Source organism: Portunus trituberculatus, chromosome 10 (genome assembly GCF_017591435.1).
Source record: "Portunus trituberculatus isolate SZX2019 chromosome 10, ASM1759143v1, whole genome shotgun sequence".
In the NCBI taxonomy this organism is placed as follows: domain Eukaryota; kingdom Metazoa; phylum Arthropoda; class Malacostraca; order Decapoda; family Portunidae; genus Portunus; species Portunus trituberculatus.
In genome coordinates, this window is record NC_059264.1 from 5,769,083 (window position 1) to 5,786,582 (window position 17,500).

General features: G+C 41.8%; 2 protein-coding genes across 5 annotated transcripts in view; one reads left to right on the forward strand and one right to left on the reverse strand.

Moving 5' to 3' along the window:
• Positions 1-13,687, forward strand: part of LOC123501994 — a 29,613-nt gene extending 15,926 nt beyond the window's left edge. For 2 of the 4 annotated variants that reach the window (XM_045251135.1, XM_045251134.1), the window contains exons 15-25: positions 956-1,141; positions 1,979-2,111; positions 3,515-3,617; positions 4,140-4,364; positions 4,997-5,087; positions 9,148-9,853; positions 10,083-10,226; positions 11,907-12,021; positions 12,168-12,280; positions 12,567-12,794; positions 13,215-13,687. In XM_045251135.1, the coding sequence (XP_045107070.1) occupies positions 956-1,141; positions 1,979-2,111; positions 3,515-3,617; positions 4,140-4,364; positions 4,997-5,087; positions 9,148-9,853; positions 10,083-10,226; positions 11,907-12,021; positions 12,168-12,280; positions 12,567-12,735 (1,985 nt within the window). In that variant the 3' untranslated portion in view covers positions 12,736-12,794; positions 13,215-13,687. The remainder of the gene's footprint in view (positions 1-955; positions 1,142-1,978; positions 2,112-3,514; positions 3,618-4,139; positions 4,365-4,996; positions 5,088-9,147; positions 9,854-10,082; positions 10,227-11,906; positions 12,022-12,167; positions 12,281-12,566; positions 12,795-13,214) is intronic. The other 2 variants (XM_045251137.1, XM_045251136.1) reach the window with 2 other exon arrangements.
• Positions 13,688-14,590: 903 nt separating this feature from the next.
• Positions 14,591-17,500, reverse strand: part of LOC123501811 (leukotriene A-4 hydrolase-like) — a 13,693-nt gene continuing 10,783 nt past the window's right edge. Inside the window, 4 exon segments of the mRNA XM_045250827.1 lie at positions 14,591-15,854; positions 15,857-15,882; positions 16,488-16,708; positions 17,252-17,375. Coding sequence (XP_045106762.1) covers positions 15,763-15,854; positions 15,857-15,882; positions 16,488-16,708; positions 17,252-17,375 — 463 coding nt within the window. The 3' untranslated portion in view covers positions 14,591-15,762.

Genomic DNA, 17,500 nt, shown 5'->3' on the forward strand with positions numbered 1-17,500 from the left:
GCTGTTTCTTTCCATTTTCCACTATTAGTGTTTGCATAGAGATAATTAGTGGCTGTGATAATTTTGCATTAATTTCTCTTTTATCTATTTTTTTATATTATTCGTATTTCTAGATGGCTGTTCAATTTACTTATTTACTTTTTTTTTTTTTTTTTTTTTTACTATTATTGTTTGCATAGAGATAATTAGATGGCAATGTTAGTTTTTGCATTGACTTCTCTCTTTTATTTATTTCTTTTTATATTACTCATATTTCTAGATGGCTGTTCAGTTTAGTTATTTATTTATTTATTTATTTATTTTTTACTATTAGTGCTGGAGTTAAAATTATTGATTGGCTGTGTTGGGTCATGCATTAATTTCTCTATTTTATCTTTTCTTTCTTTTAATTTTTTTTATTTAATTCCTTTCGTTATGACTTTTCTCTCATTTCTCTGACTGTCTCTCTTTTCCCTTCTTCCACTATTATTCAGATGAGATTATTAATTGACTGTGTTGGGATATGCATCAACTTCTACATTTATCTTTTACTTCCTTTTTTTATCTTTTCATTTGATTCCTGTTTTCTTCTTGGCTGCTTCTTTTCCCTCATTTTTCCGACTCTCTCTATTTCCTTCTTTTGTTATTATGCAGATGAGATTATTGATTGACTGCTGGATCATACATTAACTTCTCTATTCATCTTTTCTTTCATTTTATCAGTTTTTTTTTTTTTTTATTTAATTCCTATATTCGTCATGGCTTCTTTTTCTCTCATTTTTCTCACTGTCTATTTTCTTCTCCACTTTTATCATTGCAGAGGAGATAATTGATTGTCAGTGTTGGGCCACTTATTAACCTCTCTATATATTTTCTTTCTTTTTATCTGTTTTGATTTCATTCCTATTTCCTTCACAGCTGCTTCTTTTCTCTTACTTTTCTGACTATTTATTTTTTTCCACTATTATCATTGCAGAAGAGATAACTGGTTGGCTGTGTGCGATGAGTGATGCGCTGTCTCTGAGGGTGAACCAGCGTGACCAGGAGGAGGAGGAGGAGGAGGAGGAAGAGAATTTGTATATTTCCCAGTATGATCGCAGCCTCCTCCGGCATTTGGCCAAAGCACAACAGAGCAAGGCGGATGAGGAGCGGAAAATTAGTGGTAAGGTTGATAGTAGTAGTAGTAGTAGTAATAGGTATGGTAATGTTAGTAGTAGTAAGAGCAAGTAGGTTAGTTGTAGTAGTAGCAAGTAGGAGGATGGAGTGGTGAAATAGTGGTGAGGTTTATAGTAATAGTAATAGGTGTAGTAGTGAAATAGTAGTAGTAGTAGTATAGTTTTTTTTTTTTTTTTTTTTTTTCCAAGAGTAACAAAATGTATAACAAAGAAGGCCCACTTGATTGCCAGTTCCCTTAAAGGTTAGAAGAGTTAGCCAGAAAGTCTAGAACAAATGTCTTGAAAGTAGTAGTAGTAGTAGTAGTAGTAGCAATAGTAGTAGAAATAGTAGTAGTAGTAGTATTGTTAGGTGTAGTAGTGGAATATTAGTTGAGTTGTAGGAAAAGTAGTGGTAAGGTTGTGATAGTAGTAGTAGTAGTAATAGGTATGGCAGTAATAATAGGTGTAGTAGGAATAATAATGGTAAGTGTTGTAGTGAAATGTTGGTAGAGTTCCAGGATTGTATATTTGTAGTAGTAGTAGTAGTAGTGAAACTTTCTATCTATGTCTGTATTTCCAACTTCCTATGACTTGACTTCATTCAAGAGGGAAGATTCAAGACATTTGTCAGTCCTTTGGCTAATTCTATCGGCTCTGGAAGGAGACTGGCGACTGAGTGGGCTGCTTTTCTTTATTTTTGTTGCCCTTGGCCAGTCCTCCTCTCTCATAAAAAAAATTGTAGTATTTAAGTTTTTCTAATATGACTGACAATGACAATAACAGCCAGTCTCTTTAGATAGTAGAAAAAAAAGAAAAAATAATGTTAAAGATGATCTCCCTGGCAGGTGGTGGTGGAGTGAGGGCTGCCAGCATGCCTTACCTGCCGCCTTGTCTCAGCACCGTGGGGGCCATGCTGTCTGTCATCATGCAACGGCCTATGCTGTACAAGATGTCAACTGGGCAATTCATCTTTCAAAAGTGAGTGTGCATTCTCTCTCTCTCTCTCTCTCTCTCTTCCCTTTTTTTATATAACCATGGTTCTTTCTTATTGCTTTGTTTCTTTTATATGTGTGTTTGTGTGTATGTACCTAATTGTAGTTTTACAGGGCTTGGACTTAATGCTCGTGTGGCCCCGTCTCCATATCTACACTTATCCATTTTTTCTTTAAAGCTATGCACACTCTTTGCTGATACTACTTCCTCACTCAAACTGTTCCAAGTCTCAACACATCTTTGCAGGAAACTATATTTTTTAACATCTCTCAGTGTGTGTGTGTGTGTGTGTGTAGTAGTAGTAGTAGTAGTAGTAGGTCTTTTATTGATGTATGTTTATATGATACCCAGTTTTAATGATGTCCTAAATTTTTGTTGTATTTACCTAGTTTACCTAGTTGTATTGTACAGGGTTCGAGTGGGTCTCATAGTGTCCTGTCTCCTTATCTCCATTTATCTAATTTTTTCTTTAAAGAATTATGTGCTGCAACAACTTTACCATTCAGTGCATTCCACTTTTCCACTGTACTATGTGGAAAACTGTATTTTCCAATATTTTTCACACACTGCCTTCCTGATCATCTTTGCATGTCCTCTTGTCCTTCCAGCTTCTTCTGTCACCAACACCAGATTTTGCTTGTTATCTTTTCAGTGCCATTTACTATTTTATACATTGTTATTAGGTCCCCTCTTTTTCTTCTATTTTGTAAGGTTAGCAGTCCCATTTCCTTCAGCCTTTCTTCATGTTATGTAGGTCCTTTAGTTGTGGCACAATCTTTTTAGCTAACCTCTGGATCTGTTCTAATTTTCTTATATCCTTTTTCAAGCTCAGCGACCACACCACTGCTGCATATTCCAACTGTGGACATATCATATTTGTAATAATTTTTTTTCATCATATCCTTGTCCAGGTATTGAAATGCCACCCTCATAATAGTCAACATTTTATACAATGTTCCAAATATTTTACTTTTGTGTTTTTCGGGGCTCAGAGTTTCTTGTATAATTACTCCCAGATTTTTCTTCTTTAGTCTTCATTATTTGTTTGTTTCCCATCAGATAGTTCCATACTGGTCTTTTCTTACTCCACTCATTAATTTTGTTTATATATTCCTGCAGTAGCAAACAGTCTTCTTGGGTCTTAATTACTTTTAACAATTTTGCATCATCAGCAAATAAATCAATATAGCTGGTGTGTGTGTGTGTGTGTGTGTGTGTGTGTGTGTGTGTGTGTGTGTGTGTGTGTGTGTTTATTTTCACTTTCTTAAATCTCAGAAATACACATACAACTATACATTAACAAACTACTAGTACTACATTTATCCATCTATCCCCCCACCACCACCACCACAGCAATCAGGCTAACCACAGGTCTCTCCGCACCACAGCTTCCGGCCGCAGCAGTTAGCGTCCATGTCCCACACTCAGCTGACTAGGATACAGAACTACGAGAATGACGAACTGCGGATTCAGGCAACTTTGGTGGCACAGGTCAGGGAAACAGTAGTAGTAGTAGTAGTTGTGGTGGTGGTGTGCATGTGAAGCTGTTGGTGTTAAAAGAGTGAGTGTAACTAATAAAGATATTGATGTGTCTTGTAGTATGTGTAAAGTAAAAGATATGAATGGGTGTCTTTTATCTCTCTCTCTCTCTCTCTCTCTCTCTCTCTCTCTCTTGTCCTTCTGTTTCTGTTATTATTATTTTCATCCTTTTCTCTAACAATTCTTTTCATGTCTATCCTTCCTTATTTAACACAAAAGAAGAGCCTGTATCTAAATTTGTAACCTTGCACACTGATTCTTTCTTTACCTCACACTTTCCTTACAATCCAATACCTCTCAATACCTTCCATCTCCCTATTCCACACGAAAGGAGAGCCTGTATCTAAACTGCCAATCTTGCATATTAATCCTCTTTACCTCACACCTTCCTTATAATCCAGTGCCTTTCAGTTCTTAGTTATCCTCTTGCTTGTATTTCCGTCCGTATATCTAACCAGTCTTCCCACAAAGCAGAACAGTGAAGGGGACAACAGAGCCTCCACCAGCATCTCCTGTGTGCCCTCCTCCTCCTCCTCCTCTACACAGAAAGCGAAGATCCAGGAATTGTCTGGTTCTGAGGCAAATAAGACAGACACAGGCAACGATGGGGAGGAGAATGAAAGAGAGGAGGAGGAAGAAACAGACGGCAGCAGTAATAGTCAGGAGAAAGTGGTGAAGATACATATTACTTGTGGAAAGGTTAGTATATATTAAAGTGTGTGTGTGTGTGTGTGTGTGTGTGTGTGTGTGTGTGTGTGTGTGTGTGTGTGTATCTCTTCCGGTGTTTGATTCTTTGTTTATTGTAATAGTTCAAGCACCAAATGTCATTAATAATACTTTTTTTTTTCTTTTTTTCAAAGCACTAAGAAAGGTGATACAAAGAGTAGATTTTCCAATTTTTTTTCTTTTCTTTTTCTATGTAAGAGGGAGAATCTGGCCAAGGGCAATTAAAACAACTAAACCAAAGGGCCCACTAAGATGCTAGCCCCCGAGCAGGTCTGAGAGAGAGAGAGAGAGAGTGAGTTAGCCCAAGAAATGGGATAAATGTCTTGAAACCTCTCTCCCTCTTAAATGAGTCCAGGCCATAGGAAGGTGAAAATACAGAAGCAGGCAGGGAGTTCCAGACAGGTGATTCAGACAGTAATGTTTACCTGTATGGAGCCAAGAAAGGTGTGGCTATTTAATGCATACAAATACCTCACAGTAGTTAGTGATTAGTTTATGATTAGAAAGAGTGGAATGCTTACAACTTAACCTCTAGCATCCATCTCTCTCTCTCTCTCTCTCTCTCTCTCTCTCTCTCTCTCTCTCTCTCTCTCTCTCTCTCACAGTCCAGAAAGGTTGCCCAGTTCCCCACAGATTCAGGTGTTGCAACTCTGAAGAAAGAATCAAGGAAGCCAAATTTCAGTACATATATTAAAGGTAAGCTTCTGTTTTTCTTTTACTTTTTTATTTGAGTTGCTTAAAGTGGAGTTATTAAGGTATCTTTATTTTGTTGCCAAAGCCCAGTGTGGCTGCTACCTTTTACATGAGAAATAAATAAATAAATAAAATCTGAAAATGAATATAGTAAGATAAATAAATAGGAAAGACAAATAGAAAAGAAATAAATCAATCATTTCTTCTCTTAATCTTTAATGGAGATAGTAATTATTAAAAAGAAATAAATCAATCATTTCTTCTCTTTATCTTTAATGGAGATAGTAGTCTTTAATGGAGATAGATTACTAAGTCCAAAAAATAAAAACAAGTAAATAAAATCAGAAAAAAATATAAATAAATAAATTGAACAAATCAATCAATCATTTGTTATATTGATCTTTAATGGAGGTAGTAAAGAAGTAAATAAATAAGTTAAAAAGAAAATCCATTTTTTTTTTCTTTTATGTGCTTTCAAATACCCCTCACCCCTCTCATATATAAATTTTGTACTTGGTTTTAAATATTATAATAGTTTTTATGCCACTAAGGGCTGGACAAAGCCATGTATATAGATATGATACAAAATACCCGTCTGAACTTGTATAACTAATAAAAGTAAAGTAAATCAACAACAGAGCCATTTGTTTATAAATAGTATGTAACAGTACATAAACCAATGACAACACAAATATGACAAAAGCGAGACTGCGGTCTCAGTCAGAGAGAGGGGGGCCAGGGCTGTAAGCGGTTCACCCTAGAGTAGCTGGCGGGCTTATCCAAAGAATGGGCTAGAGCCCTACCCGTAGCCCCCCATGTCTCTGTTGGACCAGAGGGCCACAACGGACCCTTCCATCACCCGGACCACGAGGAGGCAGAGCTCAGCCTTGGTGAGGCACATCGCCTTTAGCGCCATATAAGAAGGGGTGGCTATGGTACCACGCCAATTGATAGTAAGGGTGGTGAACACCGGGGGGGGGGTGGCCTGTCTTGTCCCTCACCAAGCTTTAATGTCCCCGACCTTGTAATAGGACCGCTTTATGTCATGGGCTCTGCCCAGGAAGTCATTGGCAGAATTATCAGAAATCATCTGGACATCGAGCACCGATGACCCTTGGCAGTCCCAAATCACTAAGTCAGGGATTCTTACCCCAGCTTGAGTTCTTATATGGGGGCTCTCTTAGGACTTGCCAGGTCTTATGGCTAAGTTGTTGCAATAAGTCCAGGACCCGGTCATGCCTCCGGGTCCTTTCAAGAGCACACCTGAAGTAGGTGGCCGAGGGACTCTGGGCGCCCACAACCCAGGTCACAATTGACGGGCACGGCTATTCTACCCCTGGCTGATCTTAAAACTCAGTGTTCACCACGCCAAGGCGGGTTTTCAGATCGTTAACATATGTGGAGCCCCTCATGAGAAGGGTGCTGTCATCCACCCACTTGTGAGTGGGTGGAGAACGGTCCGTTCCAGAGAGGCCCTGGTCGTCTGCAGATGCGTACAATGTGTCTCGCGTGATGGTAATATGGGCCTTAGTTTGCTCCTTGGAAGATGGACCTGGGGGGTTCTGGAGTAATGCTGCTGCGATCCTGGCAACCCTTGTGTCAGAACTCTTCGAGTGTCTCTCCAGGGCACCTCTTTTCAGGGCTGGCACTTTGCTTTGGAAGGATGGGATCCCCAGCCCCCCCTGACCCATCTTGGCATGCAAGGCTGCAACTGGGGTGTCCCTGGGCAGTTGTAAAGCCTTCTGGATAAATTTCCTTATTTCTAGATCAAATTTCCTAAGAGTACCTTTGGTGGATTTGCCAAAAAATTGGGGTATAGATGTTTAGGTATGACTATTCTGCTCACTGCCCACAGGTTCTGCTGTGGTTTTAAGGGTGCCTTCTGGAGAGCTCCTAAGTCCCGCACAAGTGCTGCCAGGGCCCGCTCTGGCTCAGCGTGGCCCATGGCCGGTCCCACTTCCAACCCAAGGTACTTATATGTCTCACCAGGCCTCATGGCTTCTCAACTCCTCTCCTCCTGGCCGAAAGGTGGAAGGGTCGACCAGCCACCTCTTCCTCTTTCTGTCACCGATGATGGATGTTAAGTTAAAGGTGGCACATTTATTATGGCCCAGCTCCAGCCCCACCCTCCCGGCCTTGACGACCAGTGCATCAATCGAGGCCTGAAGGCCCCGGGGGGTGGAGATTGTAAGTGCCACATCATCTGCATAGGCAATGTAATTCACGGGGGTACCGGCCAAACGCGCTCCTACGTCTGCCGGCAAGGAGGAGAGTGCCCAGTCCAAGGTGATATTGAACAGGTAGGGCGACAGAGCACTCCCCTAGTGATGTTGACATTTTCCCTCATGATGTTCATGCTTGCTTTTTTGTACAAGTTGGTAATTAACTCAGTGAGTACTGGTGGAAATCCCCATCTTCTAGTTGTGGCTACCAGAGAGGGGTGACTCACGAGTCAAAGGCTTTTTTAAAGTCAATGAAGGCTACCGACAAGCTCTTATTTTGGGTACTGCCGTTTTTGATAATTTCTTGGACAAGGAGGATGTTTGCCGCTACACCCTCCTCGGGCACAAAGCCTTTCTGTTGAACAGGCAAGGGCGCTGCAGCCATGAGACGTGTTGCTAAAATTTTATTGAACAACCTGAGGAGGATTGATGTTATCGTTATTGGGCGGAAATCACTTGGCTCCTCTACATCAGGCTTTTTGGGAATTAGAGTGGTCCTTCCCTTGGCCCAACTCCAAGGGAGTTCTTTAAGGAGCAATAGGGTGTTGAAAGCCCATCTTAACTTCCCAATATTGAGGGCACTGATGCCCTCAAGTCCCCTCCCATCCGGTCTGGGGGCTGTGGCCACTTTAGTCATTCTTATTGCAGGCCTGATCTCATCTTCCGTTATCGGACTGGCGACATCTAGGGTGGGCCTTATTGCAGCTGGTGTATGTGTCTCATTACTAAATGGCCTTTGGAAGAGGCCAACCCAGAAGGCCTTCAGATTGGGTGGGATATTGGGGGGGCTGTCAGGGATACCATTCAGTATCTCCCAAATGGCCCGGCCTCTCTCTTTACGCCATAAAATTTGTATATGTCAGTATTGGCGCCTTCTGACCGCCTTTTTATGGAGACTCACTAGGCCGCCCCTTCCCGGAGGTCTATAAACATAAGCACTAGGTGGGCACCATAGATCTAGTTGGTGCTCCACCTTGCCAATGCAGGCAGGGACTGAAAGTCCGAGGGTAGTTGATAACAGCTGCATGCAAGCATGGACTTCATCCTCTGAACTCATGTGAGGAGGAGGTGGCTGGGGACCCAGAGGCGGCACTCCCAGGTGATATAGGAATGATAGGAGAGCCAAATGGTGTTTCGTTGGGCACTGGAGGGCCCTCGGATGTAGTAGAAGGCACTGGCAAGGGGGGACTCCGAGGAGCCAGCATAGACGCAGCACTCTGAGGCAAGGCTGCCTGGCGGACAAGGGCTTTATATGTCTCCGCCCTGCGGGCCCCCTTAATCCCCTCTATCGAGCGGTGTGGGAGGACCTCTGTCTTTATTCTTGTGTTGATGTTTCTAGCCCCAAAATTTTTTGCCTCGAAGTTGGCCATCATAGCCAGCTCCTCGGGATCCCGTCTTGCCTTCTTCACCTCGGTGCGTAGCGCCGCAACCTCGGTGTCATGGTATGATAGAGGGTGCTGTGACCTCTCGTGGGCCCTTCCCCTATAACTGGAGAAGGTTCGAAGACATATAGGGCAGGTTGGACTTCTATCCACATTATTTGCTGCCATAGTGGTAGCTTGTATTGGCAACCACCAGAAAAAAAACCACTTAGGGAATATATATATGCTCAGCAGCAGAGCTCCAGAGAACAAGTTCAGAAAAGAACTCTGGAGGAGGGAAAGTGTTAGCTGGGGGTTAATTTCTCTAGCGTTTATAGAAGTTAATCCTCGTTGTCCAACAGGAGGCCGCGAGGAGGCCCTTTCCCTTTAACTAGATCTGTTGCAGTGTTCACAATTTGCATACATGCGTCTAGTTACTTGTAAAATTCTTTGGGCGTTTCACATATTTTGGCTCGGCAGGGTACAGCAAGACTAGGGGAGGCCAACCCAGCAGCAACCCAGGCCGCCAAGAAGACATGGAGGACAAAGCCACAGCACAGGCAGGCCCCCAGGAAGACAAAGAACACACAGCCACAGCACAGGCAGACCCCAGCACCCCTGCAGGCCCCCAGGAAGACACAGAACACACAGCCACAGCACAGGCAGACCCCAGCACCTCTGCAGGCCCCCAGGAAGACATGGAGGACAAAGCCACAGCACAGGCAGACCCCAGCACCCCTGCAGGTCCCCAGGAAGACACAGAACACACAGGCACAGCACAGGCAGACCCCAGCACCCCTGCAGGCCCCCAGGAAGACACAGAACACACAGCCACAGCACAGGCAGACCCCAACACCTCTGCAGGCCCCCAGGAAGACATGGAGGACAAAGCCACAGCACAGGCAGACCCCAGCACCCCTGCAGGCCCCCAGGAAGACATGGAGGACAAAGCCACAGCACAGGCAGACCCCAGCACCCCTGCAGGCTGCCAGGAAGACACAGAACACACAGCCACAGCACAGGCAGACCCCAGCACCCCTGCAGGCCCCCAGGAAGACATGGAGGACAAAGCCACAGCACAGGCAGGTCCACAGGAAGACACAGAACACACAGCCACAGAACAGGCAGGCCCCAGCACCACTACCACTAGTCTCCCATGGCAGAACAACACATTTGCACTCTCAAGGTAAGAAAGTAAGAGCTGGAAGCGTTAGGAAAATATTCTTGCAGTTTTTTTTATTAAGATTGTGTGTGTGTGAGAGAGAGAGAGAGAGAGAGATCAATTGACATGTTTTTTTTTTTTACTGTTTCATGAATTTGACTTATTTTTCATGAATTTAATGAATTAGAAAAGAGAGAGAGAGAGAGAGAGAGAGAGAGAGAGAGAGAGAGAGAGAGACCACTTGTCTTTGCAGTAACACCTGGAGGAGCAGGGAAGAAACACAGGCCATACTGGAGGAGGAGGAAAGGCTGCAGAAGGCACGGCAGAGAGCAGAGGAGTTGCTGTTCCAGAGAATGTTGTCCGTGTTCTTCTGGCCGACCATTATGAAACTAGAGCAGTAAGAGAGAGATTGATTATGTTCCTTACCTTATCTCAATCACAACTCTACCTAACCTGTTTGTTTTTGTGGTCAGTTTAATTCCCAACTTTACCTAACCTAACCTAACTGTTTGTGCTTTAAACTGACCACAAAAGCACAGTGTGGGTTTGTGTGTGTGTGTGTGTTTTTTTTTTTTTTTTTTTTTTTTACACCATGCGGGCTTTTCACGGGAATTTATGGGCTAAAGGGGATACTTTTTGTGGTACCTCCTATCTCAAAGCCCACCCGCTAGGAAACCGTTGCCCCGAGTGAGGAAGTCCAACCTACACTCAGACCGTGGACAGGATTTGAACCCGTGCGCTTGGAGACCCCTCGGATCCCAAAGCATGCATGGTTCCACTGTACCACGCTCTGTACTTTATTTAGATTCAAACCTAACTTAATCTAACTGTACCAAACTATAATAAGTGTGTGTTTGTGTGGGTTATTTCTCTTGCCTAAGTTTCAACCTAACCTAATCCGTGTGTTTGCATTTGTGGTCAATTTATATGTGCTTCTATGTTCTTATCCCTTTCTCTATGCCAGCCCCTAACAACATTTTAAGTAAGGCAAGTTGCAAGAATACAATAGGCTTACACTTTTCCAGTCCCTTTGTTAAGACATTGACTTTCCTCCACCAAACCTTTCCTTAACCAATTTGAGACCTTTTTTTTTTTTTTATATATATTGTACTGGCTCTGAATTGAAATATCTATTCCCATTATCTCCCTTTCTATAGATGCTGATAAAGATTCTAGTACTAACTGTGCCTTCTTATCGTCACAGTGATCTCTATAAATTTGTTTGGTATTTTGAAGCATTAGTTTTGGGCTTTGCCTTACAAAAACACCCATTCTCTTTATCTTTTTCTCCTGTACTAGATAAAGATTTTAGTACTAAACATGCCTACTTATCTCGGTGGCAGTGGTGTAGTGAATAAGGTGGTGAGCATGGGATCGGGCAGACATCCACGTGTAGGTTCGAATCCCACCACGTCCTACCTTGAAATTATGCCATTTGTTGAGTGGCTTAAAGTTACCTACATGTCACCATGATGCCCAGGCTCTAAGTGGTTACACCAAAGATGCATTTGGGTGATGATATGGCCCTAGTATGGGTACCACTATAAACAAAATTGCATGTGCCACTAATGGGTGGAAGCTGAACAGCACTTCCTATACATACTGATCAAGCTACAGCTCCTATAGGCCTTAGCATAAAAAAGTAGTTTTTGAGCATTGCCTTATAAAAAAAATCCTTCCTTTCTTCCTATAGATGCTGATAAAAGTTCCAGTACTAAAGATGCAAACCTTTTTCCACAAGTATTTGGGAGCACCTTTTTTAACCACTGCTAAATGTTGATGAAATTGTAGTACTGATAAACATTCCATTACTAAACATGCCACATCCTTCTCTATAAATTTACGTTGCATTTTGAAGCAGGTGTTTAACCCTTTCAGTACCAGGATGCATTTTCACATTCATTCTGGTTAGTATTTCATGATTTGACACAGCTTCAGAAATTTATGTGGGGATTAAAATAGTGAAGTCTTAGGCCATTAATCTTCTGACCTCCATAGACCTTTCTTAATGTAAATAAAATTGTCTAATCACACCCGCTCCCAGTACTAAAGGAGTTAATGAATGTTGCCTCCACAGTCCCTTCAGGTGGATAGTGAGCGGCATGGAGGAGCTGGTGAACAAGCGCAAGGCCCACATGAAGGAGGAAAGGGAAACAGTCAAGCGGAGGAGACACGCTAAGGACAGGGAGACGGTACTGGTGCAGAGAGAGAATCAACTGACATATATTCCTTTTTTTACTTACTTTTCATGAAAGAAGGAAAAAAAAAAAAAAGATATGAGAGGGAGAGAGGGGGGGGGCAGGCTCAAAACTAACTGGTAACTCCCATCATTTCCCAGCTGGAGGACTCGCAATACATACGAGAGCTGGTGGCAAAACTGAGGCAAGAGATAGAGGAGAAGAAAAACACCAAGGAGAATCTGGCTAAGGCAAAGGAAGCCAAGACAACACAGTAAGTACCATTGAAAAGCAACACAACACAACACAATGCAACTCAACCTGTCTATTCTGTTCCACTTGCCTAACCTTCTCTCACTTCTGTTGTGTTTCTTTTTATTCCTGACATCTGACATTATTCCAGGCCTCTCTCTCTCTCTCTCTCTCTCTCTCTCTCTCTCTCTCTCTCTCTCTCTCTCTCTCTCTCTCTCTCTGATCCACAGTATGTTTATGAACCACAGTCACTCACCACAGCCCGAGAGAGAACCAAAACCGAGACCAAAAGATTTATAACTTTGCAGGAAGCAAGGACAGAAGAGGAAGAGATCACAACCAGAACCTACTGAAGACAGAGCTGATGAGAAGGAAGAACAAGAGGCACCACCACCATCATCATCATCATCATCACAACCAGCACCATCACCACCACCACCAGACAACACCAAAGGGGAATATCAGCCTGTGTTTTAAGCATTGCCAAGAGCAAGATGAAGTTGAAGAAGATAAACCGTTCTCTAAAAATGAAGGAGGTAGGGAAGGAAGCAACAGTGGTAATAAGTTGTGGTCTCTCTCTCTCTCTCTCTCTCTCTCTCTCTCTCTCTCTCTCTCTCTCTCTCTCTCTCTCTCTCTCTCTCTCTCTCTCTCTCTCTCATAATTAAACCACCTCACCTTTCAGGGATTGCAGTGTGGAGGTGATGTGTCTTCGTCTTGATGTTCCTTCTTGCCTTTAGGTTCTTATGTTTGTGTTTCTTGCCTTCCTTCATGCTTTGACGTTCCTGTGTTCTGTCTTGCTATTTTGATGTTCTCTCTTCCCAATCTTGATGTCCCTATGTTCTGTCTTGCTATTTTGATGTTCTCTGTGTCTTGATGTTCTTATGTTTTGTATTCTGCATCTTGGCTTAATGTTCCTGATGTTCCAGTGTTCTCTCTCTCTCTCTCTCTTGGTGCAGCTGTGGGAGGCGCGGAGGCAAGGCAGTGCTCCAGATCGTAAGAAAAAGGGGAAACATCGCAAGGAGTATGTTCCAAGAGAGTCCAGGAGGAGGAGTCAGCCCATAGAAGCCACTGCAACCACCAGCACCTGACTGCTGTGTGTGTGATGTACATGTCCTGGTGACCTGTAAAGTTGTGATGACTTGATATGGTTGTCATGGCCTTCAAGTGTCCTGATTGTGTTGGTGATGTCATTTCTTTTCACCATGATACTTGAGCAGCGTGTTTTGACTTAATGACGAGAACAATGAGTGTTAACTTAAAAATTCAGAAACAGTTACCAGAATGATTACTTTGGAGGTATTTCACTTCAGCTTTTGTGTAAAAAGTGAAATCCTACTTTTCTTTCTACCACATCTCTGTTATTACTGCCTCTTTTATAAATAAACTTGCTGTTGCCAAAGCCATTATTATTAATAAAAGTACAAATTTATCACAACTTTACTTTTTCCCTAATTTTGCAGCAATCATGTACTAAAATAAATTGTCACTTAAATTTACCAAGAAAAGTTTGATGAAGCAGAATCTAAATTATAACACTAAATCAATATATATATATATATATATATATATATATATATATATATATATATATATATATATATATATATATATATATATATATATATATATATATATATATATATATATATATATATATATATATATATATATATATATATATATATATATATATATATATATATATATATATATATATATATATATATATATATATATATATATATATATATAGATATATATAGAGAGAGAGAGATATATAGATATATATATATGTAAAATGCAGCTTAGAAACAACTTGAAGTATCACAAGTAAGTAGTTTGAAAGAAGCATTAATGAAAAACTTAGAAACAACTTGAAGTATCACAAGTAAGTAGAGAGAAAGAAGCAAATAGACAGAGAGAGAGAGAGAGAGAGAGAGAGAGAGAGAGAGAGAGAGAGAGAGAGAGAGAGAGAGAGAGAGACTGGTACAATGAGTTGGAGTGGAAAGATAAGGAAAGGACAGCACACGGAGGTGGAGGTGGAGTGTCTGAACAAGAAGGGACAGTGTGGAGAGGGAGAAGTGAAGAGACTCAAAACTCAATGAACTCACCTGACTGGAGAATGTGGTTGTGGTTGTGGTGGTCACAGAACCCAACACCAAACACTGCCACCTTTAAATTACTTGTAGGCTTGTTAGATTTCTTCTGTCTTCTACTCACACTTACCGATTCAAAGAGCAACACTGAGGAACACAAGAATTCACCCAAAACTCGGAAAACATCAACATGGAGACTTAAAACCTAAAAGAATGAGGATAAACAAATGACTTCATAAAACAATGTAGTAATAATATTTTCCCCAAGACATTATTCATAAGTGAGCATTCCATTCAATTAGCCTTAAAAATTATTACATGTGCATACAGATTAATGGCAAAAAACAATCTCTCTCTCTCTTTCTCTCTCTCTTTTTCTCTCCACATACATATACAAAAAAATCCCACAAATGATATAAAAATACCCAACAAAATACATTAACCAATACATAATACCCATACAAGCAGTGTGTATACTTAGCATACATCCTGCCCTGTTTATACAAAGCACTCCTGTCTGTCTGTCTGTCTGTTATGAGGCAAGTCAGGGCTGGATGCATATATGGCTGTCTGTCTCTTGTCAATAACAATTCAAAGTTTAAAGATGGTAAAAAATTAAAATAGGGCAACAGGACAATGACAGATTAAAATAGGTCACAAATTTGCCTTAAGAACACAGGAATAGGCTCTGAGTAGGCTGTGGAACTATACCAAGATGGGAACAGGGAATAGGAAGAAGAGAAGTAGAAGAATGAAAAGTGAGTGATGAGGAGGAGTGGAGGAGTATGATAAGAGAGAGAAGAGAGAAGTGTAAGGAAGGAGTAGAAAATTATGAGGAGTGAAGAAAGAAAAAAACAAGGAAGAAGTAGAGAAGTATAAGTGAGAGAAGAGAACAAGAATAAGGAAAGAGTAGAAAAGTATGACAAATGAGAGAGGAGAGAAGAATAAGTAGTAAGTAAGTGATTTTGGAGCATGCTTGAAGTAAATGGAGGAATAGGAATAAGATGAGAGAAAAAAGCAAGTAGAGAATAGGAGTAATGAAGTGATCTTGAAGTGAACAAGAGCATGGATAGAGTAAGAGGAGGAGTAAGAATAAAACAGAGGCAAATGTGAAGTAAGAATGAGTATCAATAGAAAAGAAAAGAAAGTGGAATAAATGAACAATTTCTAAGATGAGTAAATTCAGAGGGAGTAATTAAAAAAAAAAAAGGCAATTGTGGAATAAAAAAGAGTGAAAAGAGTAAGAACATGAAAAAAAAGAAAGTAGAATAAACAAACAATTTTCAAACAAGGAGTAACTTTAGAGAAGACAAAAAAATAGAAGAAAAAAACAAATAAACCAAAACAAGTATATAATTTCTAAAGTTGTAAGTCACCATCACAACCACCACCACCACCACTACCACCATCACTCCCTAAGGTGGAGATCCTTGGCCACAACATAAGCGGCCACATGCATCATGGCCTGCCTGTTCTTCTCAAAGGTGGCCACAGCACGGGCCGCATCTCCTCCCAGGCATACAGGTCCCTGGGGTGTGACAGGGGGAGGGAGAGGCAGGGGAGAGTAACAGGAAGATAGGATGTGGAGTGAGGGAGAGGGAGGGCAATGGGTGAAGGAAGAAGGGAAGAGGAAAGGAAGAGGCAGGGCAGACAGTGAAGGGAAGAGGGATAGCAAGGGGTGAATGAATGAAAAAAGAGGAAAGGGAGAGAGAGCATTGGGTGAAGGGAAGGGAGAGGAAGGGAAGAGGAAAAGGAGAGGTGGAATAGGGATGAAGGGAGAAGAGAGGCAGGGTAGGGAGTGAAGGGAAGAAAGGAAGAGGAAATAGAGAGGCAGGGTAGAGAGTGAAGGGAAGCAGAGAGGGAGAGGTGAGGCAGGGAGTGATGGGAAGAGGGAGTGACGGAGGGAAAGGAGTAAAAAAAAAAAGTTTGTTAGAGGTTAATTGTGGTGTGAGTGAGAGGTGCTGCTACACTCTCCCTCTCTCTCCTTATCTATGTGGTTTGAATTCAATTTTATCCATTTGTTTACTTCACTTTCAACTACTAAGTGTATATACCATTAACTACTACTACTACTACTACTACTACTACTACTACTACTACTACAACCATGACCACCACCCAACATCCCCTTACCTGTAGATGGGGCGCACAAACTTCATGCGTCCCTGCTCTGTGACGAACTGCAGGGCGGCCTCCACACACTCCTCCCACTTGGCCCTGAGACACAGACGCAGCCAGCGGAACCTGATCTCTGAGTTGAGGCGCTTGGACATGCCATATGCCTCCTCCATGTGGCACACCTTCTCGCTGCTCAGGGGCGCCTCCTCCAGCAGCTGTGCCAGGAACGCTCGCACCTGTGGCCGGTGGTACAGAGGTGGTGAGGGGGAAATGAGAGAGAGAGAGAGAGAGAGAGAGAGAGAGAGAGAGAGAGAGAGAGAGAGAGAGAGAGAGAGAGAGAGAGAGAGAGAGAGAGAGAGAGAGAGAGAGAGAGAGAGAGTGGTGAGGATGGGAGGAAGGAAGAAGTAGACGTCTACAAACTAAATATGAGAGAAAAGAGAAACAGATAAAAAGATAGAAAAAAAAGGAAAAAAAAACCATAGATACAAATTATGTGAGGAAAAGGAGAAACAAAAAAAAAAAAGAAGAAAAGACAACTAAACATGAAAGAAAATGAGAACTAGAAAAAGAAAATAACTAATAAAAGAAAAAGAAAACATTACAAGAAAAGAAAATCAAACAAAAACAAAAAGAAAAAAAAAATTAAATACACAAAAAAAAACAAGAAAATCAAATGAAACACAAAAACTCTCCAAACCAAACCAAACCAAATCAAACAAAAAAAAAAAAAATAAATAAAATAAAAAATAGAGGGTCATCAAACAGACCGCACCACAAACCTGTATGGGGGACAAGGAGTGGAGGTCGTCCTTATTGAAGGGGCACTTAGGGGTAGTGATGGGGTCCCACTCCACCCAGCGACGAGCCAGCGCAGTGCAGGGGACAGCCAGGGTGTCGCTGAACCTGTGGGTGGAGCAACGGGTGGATCAAAAGGTGGAATTATTGAGGAAGTGGAGATGTGAAGTATAGGAAGAGAGAGAGAGAGAGAGAGAGAGAGAGAGAGAGAGAGAGAGAGAGAGAGAGAGAGA